Source organism: Corvus cornix, chromosome 1A (genome assembly GCF_000738735.6).
Source record: "Corvus cornix cornix isolate S_Up_H32 chromosome 1A, ASM73873v5, whole genome shotgun sequence".
Taxonomy (NCBI): domain Eukaryota; kingdom Metazoa; phylum Chordata; class Aves; order Passeriformes; family Corvidae; genus Corvus; species Corvus cornix.
In genome coordinates this window covers 72,465,181-72,479,220 of record NC_047057.1, presented here as the reverse complement: position 1 = coordinate 72,479,220, position 14,040 = coordinate 72,465,181, and the positions used below count along the sequence as shown (strand labels likewise).

Here is a 14,040-nt window from a genome sequence, read left to right as displayed (position 1 = left end):
CCCGTGGTTCTACAAATGTGCAATGTAAGAGCTGAACTGCACAAGCAACCTCAGCTTTTTGAACATAAATATTAACATATGCATTTCAAATACACATAATATTCCAGCATATTCCAATGGGCATCTAGTAATAAGCTGTGAACCTGTCGAAAAGTGTGCGAACAACTCATGAGGTTCCAGAACGCTGAGCTGTTATGCAAAACTTCACATCCTTCTGATGAAACACAGTTGAAAACTTGTTGTCCAAAGCACAAGTAACTCCATATTCTTCAGTGCAACTGCACAGCAAGAAAACTGAGAACCCCAGACAAATCAAATTTGTTTTAATCAAGATTCTTCTTTTTTATAAAACAATATCCAGTAGAGAACTGATGAAATTTTGGCCATCTGCTCCATCTTCTCGAGTTTTCTTCTGTCTACCACAGCTGGTGGCATCATCAATATGCAACACAGGCTGGACAGCTTCACCTTTGGCCAACAGAACAGACCTGTCATAAGACTATTTATGAATATCTCATAAATCTGAAAGCTGGCGGTCCCTTGGAAATGCTACACTGCTTCTGGCCATTAGAAGCTGAAAGACTCAAACCAACAGCAGAAGCAAGCCAGTTTACCTCAGCTCTGAGACAAACACAAGTAAAGTGATAACCAGAATAAAAGACTATTCTGGATTTTCCAGAACTACAACTAATATTTTGAAGTACAATTGCAACAAATACAACCCGATTTTGGGTCACAGAACAAGGACACTGGGTCTGTGCCACCAAACCAATCCACACCGCCACCCAACAACATATCCCATCTTAACTCCAGTTTTAAGTCGGGATACTGCAGATCCAGAGACCTTTAGCCTAGATGTCAGCTGAGCTTCAAACACACCCACATTTACTTTCTCACCTTGGTTAAATATATTTTCAAGCCAGATTAGGAAGCACAGCTGAAAGCAAACTAAGACCAAAGCCCAACATCCTCTGAGCTTAGAGGTCACCCAGTAAGTGGTGAAATCTTTCAGAAGTGGACAGTCCTACTGCTCTTCCTTCCACAGTGCTCCCATCTGTCCAGAACAGATGAACACTTCAGAAACACACCGAGAAACAATCACTCAGCTTGTGGCAGCACAACATACCCCCAGCTCTTTCATGCATGTGAGAATGAGGGACCAGTGAGAACGCAGTAACCTGTGGAAATCTGAGATACGTGGAGTAACCGTGGCATAAATTCACAGTGCAGTGGTATATTCTGCTGTAATCCCTATTTAAGAGAAAAATGTGTAAATAGCAGTAGTAAGAGTAAGTATTAATGGCCTCCATCTTGATTAATGATGAAGACAAAATGGCAAAAGACAATTCTTCTGTGTGTGACAACACATAAAACCCCACAACCAGAAATCTAAGATGATAACGAACCGTAATTGCCATAGAACCCGGCACACTCGTACACACAATGCAATTTCACTGCAAGCTTTCTACCAGCATGAAAACACTGCGGGTCTTATCAGGATTAAACATAAACAGATTACTTTTATCTGCCTTCCCACTCCATCAGACTGTTTGACAAAATAGAATTCCAGATCTAAGTATCATTTGTAGAGTGGTAATTTCATGTTCATGTTAAAAATGAATCACGAAACATCAGAGGCACAAAGCAAATTTTTCTACTGCCACACAGAAGAGGAAATATTAAGTCACTTTTTGGCCCAGTTTCAACCATAAAGTTATGTAAGAAGAGATTATTGTAAAAAACAGAAAAAGATAAAATCAAACCTGAGTAATGAATTGATGACATTAAAGGAAAAAAAGTGCCAAAATTACATTGTTGTTAACAAGATTACACAAAACTATGACATAATGCAGCTATGAAATCAAGAAGATCCAATTAATATTGAATGGGAAGCTAAATAAATTACTTAAATAAACTGACTGAAATTATTAATTAGTAAGGGATATCAGTCTTTAGAATTTTTAGAATTTGAGAAAGGCAGACTACTCATAAATCGAAACTGAAAAATTATAACAAAATCTGTGAAGCTCCTTTAATAGCTCAGTGATTGAATTTCAGGAAGGACACTATTTAAGTTTTAAATCACGACTTCAGAGCCAATTCGAAAGCTTCCGCCTTACAATTTTCATTTTTTGGCTACGGATTTCTCCTGTCCTCACAGACACTAGAACACTTGATACTATTTATAAGCAGAAGCTGACAGCTGCTATCTCCCAGAATTACAGATAACAATTTCTAACCTCTCGATACTTGAAACATTCGTTTGGTTATTATGATAATACGGGATTTCTTACCAACTTCAATCATTCGTGTTAAGTATTCTGTTAAAAAGAAAGGCATTCTCTAGGATTATTTTTTTCCTCTTCATTATGCCAGTGATTAGATTTTTGTCTTCTGGATAGACATTTCCATTATCAAAGCTTTTGTTTCAGTGTACCTGCAACACGTGATTTTTAAGCTTTTCCTCCACAGACTGCACAAAGTCTTTAAGCTTGGTAAAGACGAATACAGAAATAACTACTGACTAGAGATTCCCCTGTACCTAGGAACTGTTTTATACTTACTGGTATTAAAAAAGTAAACAAATTCTTAATTTTTTTGTTTTATTCTTGATTTCATGCTTAAGGTATTTTACTTCATGTATAGTCTAGGCTCTTGCTCCTGAATATGTAAATCCACACTTGGCTATGTTAAAAAGAAGTTCCTGTATCCATGTCTTGCAAGGCAGGCAGACACCTTTATGTTGCTCATCTTTTCTCTCTGCTGTCTACCATCCATGCAGTATCTGACCCTTCAGCAAACTACCAATGCTTGCACTTCTTTCTCCAGTATTTTTTAAACTACTGCAGCCTCCAATTGCAGGACCTATTGAAAAAAGAACCAAAGTGGGTTATATCCACAACAATGGTTTTCAATCTATGAGTTTGTAGTTTAAAAAAGGAACTAAAGCCATGCTAATTTTGTGCTCTTCTGCTCCAATATGAGTGTGTTCCTCTCATCCATGACGTTTTACAATCACAATACAAGCATATGAGGTTCCTTCTCCTTTGTTCAGGCTCACATGGTACAGGAGACCTGCCTGTTGAAGCTCTGCATCCTGCTCTCCAGCATAGTGCATGAGAGGACTGCAACAAGGCAAAGAAAATATAAAATCCTGCAGCTAAGACAGCTGCACACTATCCTGGAAGGCTGAATTCCATCCCAGAGATGTTATGCAATGATACACAAGCTGTGAAATGTCATCTGAAGTGGCTGCACAGGCTGGGTATGCTGCATTTCCCAGGGGCTGAGTTGAGATCCTAGACCTGGGTGCAAGATTTGAGTGCATGACCTGCAAAAACACCAATCATCCCAATCCAAGTCTGTAAGAAGTGTTTTTGAACCTGTGAATAATAAAGACACTGGAAAAATTTGGCTTGAGTAATTAAAATCAGATATTCCATATTTAATTGGTCTCTAATTGTAACCACTCTGCCCTAGGATCCCAATTTGTGAAATGGGAAAAATAACATTCCTAATCTGAGCAAGGTAAAACAGTTTGGTTTGTTCACGAGTTATCAGCTATTATAGTGATGATCATTGGAGAAAACAACAAGAAAACCCAATAATTCTGTCTCTAGTGCAGAACTTCAGTGGTACATAACAAAGAAAGTGACCCATGCATCAGTAATGAGAAAAAACCAGAATACTGAGTAGCCTCTGGATGTGAACACCACCCCAACTATTTGATAACTGAAATAAAGTCCTTATTGCAAAAGAAGACAATCACACAATATAAAATTCCATAAACAGAGAGATTGCACAACCAACCTTAATGCTGGTATTTCCTGGTTTAGGAGCCCTAAAGTTCTTCTAGCTCTAAACAGGCTTTAAGTTCTTTCAAATGCAAAATTTTTCTCTTTAGATACTTAAACCCAGAACACTAGAAAAAACCCCTTCAGTTGTATCCTATTATACCAAATTGATAGAAATGTGGCTCATCAACAGGACTGGGATTTTTAGGCTTCTTGAGATTGTGCAAAGCTGCACAGTACAAAATATGTATTAGGTAAATGTATTTGTTTCTAAATAGTGGAAATTCCTCTCTGGCTATATCCTGTTATTTCTGGAAGCTTTTAAAGAGAAGTCAAATTTTTTTATGGTTTCTCAGGCACAAAAATTTCGATAAATTGAAGCAAGGTAAGAGTTTTTCAAACAATGAAAATGTGTATTTTGATATGAGCTTCACCTAAATTCCTGAAAAGCTCTGAAAAGGCCCTACCTGTTAAATTATCAGACACTTGCTCTTTCATTTAAAGGTTGATAAAGCTCCTAACCCACTTAATTGGAGAACTGTTAATAAAGACAGAAAAAAGGAAGACTTGCTATTTCCACTATCTCAAATGTTTAAAATATTATATATGAACAAGCAAGCAAGAAGAAAAACTCAAAACCCAACCAAACCAGTTATTAAAGGAAAAATAATCCTACTCAGAGACATGTTAATGCCAAGCATTGATTACACATGGCCAGCACTGATTACACATGGCCATTTTTCAGCTTAACCAGTGAAACTCAAGTGAAGAAGGAAGTGTTTAAGCAATTTTATTGAAAAAAACCAAACACAAAATATGAAGCAACAAAACCCCCAACAAAACGAAAAGGCCCCTCCAGACCCCTTCCCCCAAAAGCAAATGGTTTGAGAGTGGGCAATGATTGGCAATGCTACTCAAGTCAAGAATAAGTTCCTCACTACCATCTGTTTGTGCTTGGAACCATGCCTTAAAAGTCAAGACAAAATTTTTGTTAATAGAATGGACCCTGAAATATTCCTGCCATCATCTAGCAGTCCATGAAAGTTGGGGGACCAATTTGCAGACTTCCAGATAGAGCCAGCAAATATTTCTGGTTTCATGAGGCAAAAAAAAAGGGACAGCACAGACACAGTGGATTGTTTAATAAATCTTATCTGTGGCTCTACTGTGAGAGACTGACTTCAGGCAGACTTTAAATCCAAATTTATCAGAATTTTTTTGCGATGAAAAATCAACTGTGTACCAGTCAAACAAAACAGGGTCACTGGAAAGCCCCCTAAATGGCCTCAAAGCTGAAGTTCTGTTAGCACTGCAGGAAAATGTAAAGCCCATTGATCCGTTTATTTCCATAAAGCTCAGCAGATCTAAGGGTCCATCAGCAGGTTCTTTACTTTTTTTGGAAAAGAGCCCAAATGCAAACTGTATTTGCAAGATTTCCCTTAAATATGCCTTCTGTTGATGCTACAAGAAATTTTTAGTCATGACACAGGAATAGCATCTATGTTATGATCCATCTGGCTTAGAGAATTTATTTTTTTCCCCCCACACCACTGGTTTTCCAGTCACCTCCTGCCATTGCATCATCAGTTCCAAATAATTTTTAAATCATGATGGTGCGTGACACTGAAATTAAGGCAGGAAGGCTGTAGATGCCAGGCTATCAATTTCTTAAATAACAAGTTGGTCTTAATAAATATTTTTTTCTTATAAATAGGCTCTCTTAAATAACAAGTGGTTCTCGTTACTATTTCACAGTAGACTTCCAAAATGTCCCCATCAGACTAGAGCTCCATTGCCTTTTGTAATGGAAATGACTGAAGAGTCTCACTCAAGGAGTGTAAAAGGTAAGTGAAGAGGTACTAAGAGAAACGAATGGTAGGTGAAAGTCCTGTTCTAGTTTTGATAGAGAAAAATGATAGACACTGACTTTAGAAAGGTAAGTGAAAAAGTCTGCAGCAAAGCTAAAAACTACATCCACATATCCTCAGCCAACACAAGCATGGTTCGTGTGAAATGAAAACCCATCAGAGAGAGGCTTACTGGAAAACAAATGCAACTGCTCAACATCTGAAACTATTCTCTTTTTTAGCTTACCTGTGCTCTATATTCTCTGCTAACTTTCTAAAGCAAACAATAAAACATGTCTTCAACGCACCGAAACGAAGCCAGGCCCTGATCTACAGAACTCATCCGAACACAACACAAAAATGCCTTACACAAATCTAGGCTAAATATAAATCCATACCTTCCAGCAGCAGAAAGGCTTACACTAACAGAGCACTGTCACAAGTGGAAGAGGTTCAACTAGAAACCTTTTCTTGATTCTGTGCACTTCACTCCTACCTAGTAACAAAGAGCAAAGAGAACTCTCCTCAATCAAGAAGGGGACAACATAGCTTTTCCAGCCTGGGGACAACAGAAGAACTACTTTTATTGGAAAGAACAGAAAGGAGAGCTACCTTCAGTGTCTCAATTTCCATCCCTTTTCTTTCCACCTGCCTTCCACTACGTTAAGAAAAGCAGCAGCTTCTGTATGTTCCTTGTGGAGTATCTGGGCATCCAGTCCCATGGGGAAAAGGTGCTCTGCTGTGTGTGACACACACAGCTGGTAGAGGACTCACCAGGATTCTCACATCAAGGTTTTCATTTATAATTTAGTCCAATCTAAGAATATGTTCCCAATTATTTTTAAAGTGCATCTCTGAGGTACCTGCCAAAGGTACACCTCTAATTCCACAGCTATAGGTAAATTCAAGGTCACGTTGTTTTCCAAACTCTGACAGTGCCATTTTCCAGTACATCTGAAGAGAGGGGAAAAAAGAGAAGACGATTTTAACCTCAAATAGGTGTTCAAGAGCATGTCATTTTTTCCTGAAACCTGAATTTTTACTATAATCAGTATGATGAGCTGTCACTCCAAATGGTTTAACTCCCACAAAATAATGAACTTCAAAAAGGCCTTCATGAGGAAAATAAGCAACCTTAACTATAGATGATGTTTCTAATTCTGACTGTTGTGATCTCATCTCGTATTTCTTAACTGCATACCTTCAGATCCTAAGTAATGGAAATACATTTGCAGATCTGGACTAAGTTCTTAGCCTGCAACAATAAAAGTCTAAGTTACTTGTATATACTTGTAACAAGAAACATGTAAGAAATACCCTAAGATCAAGAGAATTTCAACCCCCTCATTTTTGTATTTTTCCATTTGGATACTCTGTACACACTATCATTTTGGAGGTAGGCAATTGTTTGATTTTTCCTACACCATCTCTAGTTCTAAAATGCTTAGAAGAAGAATTAAAAAATTCACACAGAAATAGGCAAAAGTCAACTACTCCTCCTGAGATCTCACACAGCTCGTATTTACAGCGTATCTCATGCATTCCCTTTTAACCAGCCTGTTAACATGTTATACTCAACACATTAAAGAGTTCTCTGCTGTTCTGTAGCCATTCCTTCTCTTGCAGTCAGCTCTTACACTGCCTTCAGCAACATCTGCTTGGCTGTAGAGCTGCAGAAACTTTTCAGTACAATTTTTAGCAATATAATACAACTTCACGCACAGAAAGGACTTCCACTGCTCTCACAGAGTGACAGGCAAACAGTGATAGGTTTACTCCAGTTGTGAGTAGGTTCACACTGTGTTCACAAGCTAAATTTCACCCTGAAGCCTTTATCATTCACATATGGTCACTGCATTTTTACGTGCTTGAAACGTGAAGGATCGTTAAAGTACTAATATAAATGTTACACCTGCATTTTCGTTGTGAAAGTGAAATTTAGCAATTTCTTTCATGAAGATACGAATACCATCCCTTTGAAGTACCTTGCTGCTTTTTTCTTTTAATTACTGTAATTCTAATTCACATTTGTATGTATTTTAAAATTTTATATTAACTGCTGAAGTTAGTGTTCAGGTTACAGAAGAGTCAGTAAACTTCTGAGTATTCTTGCACACGAGACATTCTGTGTGCAAGAATACAGAATGTTGTGTGTACAAAGAGAGAAACAACACACCCCTGAGATCAAATTTGTCACCAAGCAAATGTAATTTAAGTAGTAAACGGTTTCTTATTTAACCTGTAATTCAACAGAAAAGAAACCCCTCACAGTTATCAAATTCATTTTATATTAGCAGCTAAACATTTCACAATAGCAGCACTGGGAGGTAGCCTGCAACTTTGAATCCCTGATTATAGAGATAGTTACATTTAAATAAAAATTTGGGATTTTTGCCTTGGACTATTTTCACTGCAGCAACTGTATTATTTCCACACAAAGTACAAATGCATATTTCTTTTTGCTTCAGAAGTCAGCAGTGTTTTACTAGCTTATGCATAATCCTTTAGGAGTAAAACTTCAGGGTTATCATCATCTCCTTCCTCAGTCTCTCCCCTCCTTCAGCTTTTAACTCTCAGTGCAAATTTGAACATCTGCTTTTCTTTCTGTTAAAGAGCGTTAGAGAGAGAGAGAAATATTCACATGAGAGAAACCAGAATAAGAACAACAGGTAACAATAAACAAAAAGTAGCAAAGCCCTGCAGGAAGACATACCATACCTTACAAAAAAAATTCCAATGTCATTTCTCTCCTTTTTCTAATTATTATGAAATTTCATGAACTTGTTAATTGAGAGATGCTACATGTTCCTGTATAGAGGATTTAACACTGTATGTTATTTAGGAAAAGATATTGAAATGTTACAGAAAGGCAGTTTGTTTGGCAGAGACAAAAGAATTGGTACAGCTCATCAAACAGAAAGTCCATACCCTGTCTAAGACAATGGCCAGCAGCAGATGATTCACAGAAAGAATCTTCTGAGTCCCTTTATTGTTGACTTCTGACCTGAAGCATGTGTCTTACATCACTTACTTTTTCTTTTCCCCCTGGCTACAGAATCTCTCTGGTTGGCTTAATGCACGTAAATAATACCTCTGTTATGCAAAGGGATTACTAAACCAGGCTCCAAAAGTCCTAGGCATATGTATGTCCAAAATAACGAAGCCAGAAGGAAAAACCCACCAGGGTATTTTTTCAGACTGATTTTAAGCAATGCATTACGATATGAAGACTTTGTATTTTATTAAAGGAAGCTCCTCTGCAAACCCAACAACTGGGTTGCAGCCACAATGATTAAAGCAGAGCAGGCAGCAGGCATTCAGCCCAGTGCTGTTACTGGTTTGTATGCCAGTTAAGACAAAAAAGCCATGCAGCATTTGCAGCCCGAGTGGAATTCCACTGGAGCACTTGCACCGTGGTTCTGTATGTAACACATTCCTTGTCCTTTAAAGGGTATGCTATCTTACACTTGGGAAGGGTTTCTTTCCTTTTCCCTCCTGTAATTGAAAAGTATTCTTTACTGCCGATTTAAGGCTTGTTTTGACAAAGAGAGCACTGATGAGGCACTCAAGAGCTTGTATTAAATCAAAGTTAGACAGAAGTGAGCAGCTTGTATATGTGCTGTGGGATACACTTGCTCACATATTTATCTTCCATGTTTTGAGAGAAGGTTACAAATATTTTTATACACATACACACACATATAAAAGAGTGTGAGTAAGCAAGCTCACATTCCAAGAGAAGTTTTCTGGCTATGTCAGGAGCGTAGTCCACCCTCTGCTAAGCAAACCTATTTTTTTCAAGCACAAGAGGATATTATCAGAGGAGCCCGTGTGGACATACAGAAACCAGAGATCGTCATGGCTCGCTGAGGTGATGAGCTGACGGGTGGACGGCGCCCATTATCTTCACTCCTCAATCCAAGTTTTCCTGAAAAACGGACAGGGGGAGGAGAAGGCTCCAACTGAGTGTAAGGCACAGAGGACAAGCAAAGGATTAGGAGTGAACAGCAAGAAAAGGAAGGAGAATGCAAAAGATATTGCAAACATTTCAAAGAGCTAGAAAATAGTTTCTAGATGAGAAGATCCAGTTGTCAGCAATTTAAAACAATATTCAGGTTTTAACTTCTGTACAAGGCTATTACATAAAATAACTCTGAAGCAAGAAAATTAACCAAAAGGAATGTGCCTTCACTATCTCTAGAAAATACACTAGGTTCAGCTGCTTCAACGCTCCTTGGAATTTAAAAATGTTTCAAGCCTTGGTTCGGCAAGCGTATCACCCCCTGGCCAGCCACCAGCCAGGGGAACCCGACACGAAGTACAAGGGGAAGGTGGTGCATGAAACTCAGCTGAACTGCTTCTACATCAAACCTGGAGGTAAGACAACATCACCCACTTGTGTGCACAGAACCTGTACTGCTAGCTGCCAGGAGTGTTGTCCTCGTGTTTAAATAGAGCAATCTGTGTAATGTAGGAGACTACACTAATACCTCGCAGCAGTATTTGGTGATAATGTACTGTGAAGCCCTAAATGTGTGATCACACCACCACAGGATCTAGATAATTCTGGTAATTCTCAAATCTGGGGAGTTAAGTAGATGGATGGTTATACATGGTAGATGGATGGTTATATCTTGGTTATATATTGTATTTTGAGCATCTAATGAACATTGCTTCCCCACTTCCACTGTGACATGATTAAAAAAAAGGAATGCAAGTATAAGAAAAAGAAACAAAAGGGTTTTTTTGTAGACAAAGAGGCTAAGAAGTTTAAAACATACAAAAGCTGGAAATACTAAATACATGCGTGCGTATGCAAAGGGATTAAGCTGCAAAGGCGGTTACACAAGGGATTTGTGAAAAGCAGCCAGCTCTGGGATATCCTTGTTTGCAGGAGAAATACATAGACACTCATGTACGTACTGCCCCTGATCCTGAAACACTTCCCATTTTATGCTATACCAGGAGGGATGTGTGAAGTAGAGGCTGTACAGGTAGCCACATGAAAATAACCCCTCTGAAAAAAAACCATTATCTGTTGCAAGCCGAACTCTTGAGCATTACTGCATCATATGCCTATCTTATCTTGAAAAGACGTCAGGAATGCCCAGCACTGGCACTACACTCTCCACAGTAAACCTCCAGACAAGCTAATTTGTTGCTTATATGCTGACATCCATAAATGGGAAACAAAGACTGTGTCTAGCAGATATATGCAGTATTACTCTCCTGCCATTCCATACAGAAACTCATCACAAAGGTGGGATGCTTGATACATGCTTCTAACTCTATTCCATATCCTGTTCCTACTGATTTGTTTGCCCAGGCAGAGCTACAGCTCCCCCATGCACAAAATAATTACCAGCCATCAAAAAACTACACAGCTTTTTTATCTTAGCTCTGTAGCCTGTTTCTTCTCGCATGGCATAAAGCTGCTCTGACTTCCAGATTGGGCTGAAACTGAAAACCTACATTAGGATTTCTGCACTTCTTTTCCTTACACTTTTTTTTAAAGCACCTCCAACATGCAACAGAACACATCATTAGAGCAAAAAGATGGCTGCAGTCATCGTATTTACAGCTGCAAAAAGCCACTCGACAAATGAAAACCATTCTTAACTGCTTGCTTTGTTCGGTCAAAGGCTTCCACAATTGGCACCAAATCCTCAGGGTAGGAATGGTGAGGAAGAAACACCTGAAACATCCTTTTTAGAAAGTCTGAATAGAAATACCTATGCTGAGATGGGCGGTGTGACAAGGGACGTGGTGTTACGCATCAAAAATTGAAACTTAAGGCCTTCAGAAGTGGTGTCTACAGCTTCCACTGAAAAACATAAACTGTATTTAGTTTGAAGGAAAATATGAATAATAAGGCAGCCCTGGAAAAACTAAATTTAGAAACACTTATTAGTACAAACTATTTTGCTTTAAAAACAACAAACAAAAAATAGTTTTGCAGTTCGTCCTCCTTTTTTTGTTTTTTAATATGAACTGTAAAAACCTAAATCATAGAACATTTACTCTCCACAATACACAGAAAAAAACCCCCAAACACCCTAAAGCTGAATTAACTAATACCTGCTAATCCTAGAATCACAGTAATAATTTAGTTTGGCTGGGGTCTCTGCAGTTCACTTAGCCCAACCTTCTGCTCAGAATAGTGGCAGCTGCAGCGTGAGAGACACTTAGGGAACGAAGAAATCATGATCAACTACAAGGTTCCATAAAAAACTATATCCTATGGCAAAAATAAATCAGTTGATTTATTTTTAATTAATATTTTTGTTCACTTCCCTATGTTAGAAATCCACTCCCCCTTCCATAGATTTAAGCAGAGTTTAGTTACAGGTTTCAAAACCTGTAGTTTGTGCACTCTAGAACAGGCAAGCCAAAAAGCTACCAGACTGCAAAATCCTAATTCCTGATGTTAAAACCCACTTCCCCTGAGCCAGCACTGCTGCATGTCCATCTATCCCCAAGTGCAATATTAAGTTATACCATCAAGTTATAATAATATTTTTATATCTCAGCAGGCAGGCATTAAAGATTTTCAGGTATCCTTGAAAATTAAAATGAGACAGGAAAGCACAAAAATCTAATATATAAATGCACATATTTTATGGTTCTAGTGATAAAAATGTAAATTGGTATCTATACAATTTCCGAGGGGCAGTTTATTATTTTTCTTGACATTCTGAAGTAATTTTTACCATTTTCTAAGCACATTAAAATCATTGGTTAGTTGAAGTATAGACCACAAAGGCAGGAACTACATGGGAAACGTAGTAGAAAATTAGTAATGCTTTTATCTATGCTTTTACAAACTGGTTTATGAACAGATAATTTCTGAGTGTAGGTACAAGGAAGTCAATAAACTGAGTGCTAGAGGCCACCTCGCATGAAAGAAAAAATTATCAGCACTATGAATCCAATAAATAGAGGCAGGAAGAAACTGGCTCACCTCTCTCAAGAAAATCTGCAGATGACAAACTATAAAACAGTTAAGTTGGACAGAAACTTAAAAAGGTTTCCAAAAAAATGCATGCAACATGACAAAGCTCATGCTGCATCCTTCATCTTCTGGGTTTAGAATCAACTCTTACAAAAACATTAATTATTTTCAGCGTGCGTGTTTTCTTTGGAAATTTAAAAAAGGGAAATAATACCTATGCTTAAGAGTGTTAGCATTCCAACACTCAGCAAAACTGAGGTTTCACTTTAAGGTCAGGAACATCCAGGGAAGATAATCACGACCTCTGCTGCTGTTCTGTCTTGCTGGATACACGATGAATTTTTAAAATGCTGACCAAAGGAGAGAAACTGGAATGGAAAGGAGGAGAGATTTGTTTGTATCTCTGAGACAAAAATGTCTCCAAGGACAGAACCTCAGGTAAACCACAATCATTTGTATTCTGCACAAATGGCAGTAGTCAGTCCAGGCTGACTTTTTAAAAAGAGCTTTACCCAAAACTGTTTAGCAAAAAACCAGGCTGAGAAGAATACATCCCGAAAAAGGGCAAGGCCCTTCTGCCAAAACTACTTTGCATTTCTACAGTATGGGTTGACACTTCTGTTTCAAACTGACAAACACTTTTCAAAGACTTTTAAACTACAGAAATATTTTCTTCAACAAAACATGCAGGTTGTAGCAGGACGGAATAATAATTCTGCAAACAAACTTAACCTTAAAAAAACTGGTTTTAAGTTATTCAGTTGTGACAAAACCACCACATTTTGCTTAATAATGCAGCAACAGAAAGCCATTTCGGAATCCGTAGACCACTGAGTTTAGAGAAAAAATAACACAAATTGGAAAAAGTTAAAACTGTTTACAGGTATTTGTTTCAAAATTCTGAAAGACGAATGAGCATTTGGGGAATAATCAACTGAATACACATTTCAGTTTTCTGCGTTTATCCTGCTGGGGTTTTGATACTGGACCTGATAATGCATGTTGGCAGGGAGGAGGTTGATAAATAAGGTTCTCCTTTCTAAACTGACATTTTTACCCAAACCAAAAACATTGAACAGAAACTACTACATCATAAAGACAAAGGCTGGAATATCTATTTTGCCTGTCTCAATGGACCAAGTAGTAGTTTATTGGTCAATATACAGAAGACCGAGTCTAAATATACACACAAGTAAATTTAACCACCAAATACTGGTTTCATTCTCAAATTAGAAAAAAAAAATCAGAATGAAGAATAGGTTTAAAATATTGTATTACACAATAACGTAGTACAGACTATGAACACATTTCAAGGGGAGAAAGACACCATGGTAGCCAAAAGACTGTTTGTCATCATATTTTACATGTCACTCAGATTCTCTTCTTTTTGCCTCCTACTTTCCCTTCAGAAGTAAACTTTGTAAGTCTTCAAGCTAAGATGCTCTTT

General features: G+C 37.9%; 2 protein-coding genes across 27 annotated transcripts in view; one reads left to right on the top strand and one right to left on the bottom strand.

Annotated features, from left to right (window-relative positions):
- DCP1B (decapping mRNA 1B) overlaps positions 1-14,040 on the bottom strand; it is a 40,776-nt gene that overhangs the window by 18,908 nt on the left and 7,828 nt on the right. The window contains exon 1 of one of the 4 annotated variants that reach the window (XM_019288719.3): positions 1,127-2,758. The exons of the other annotated variants lie outside the window; for them this stretch is intronic. Coding sequence (XP_019144264.3) covers positions 1,127-1,418 — 292 coding nt within the window. The 5' untranslated portion in view covers positions 1,419-2,758. Of the gene's footprint in view, positions 1-1,126; positions 2,759-14,040 lie in introns of those variants that run through there. 4 annotated transcript variants of the gene reach the window in all.
- The window catches only part of CACNA1C (calcium voltage-gated channel subunit alpha1 C), a 463,884-nt gene continuing 459,343 nt past the window's right edge, over positions 9,500-14,040 (top strand). For 18 of the 23 annotated variants that reach the window (XM_019288708.3, XM_019288710.3, XM_019288702.3 and 15 more), the window contains exon 1: positions 9,501-10,018. In XM_019288708.3, the coding sequence (XP_019144253.1) occupies positions 9,889-10,018 (130 nt within the window). In that variant the 5' untranslated portion in view covers positions 9,501-9,888. Of the gene's footprint in view, positions 10,019-14,040 lie in introns of all 23 variants that reach the window. The other 5 variants (XM_019288718.3, XM_019288713.3, XM_019288699.3 and 2 more) reach the window with 1 other exon arrangement.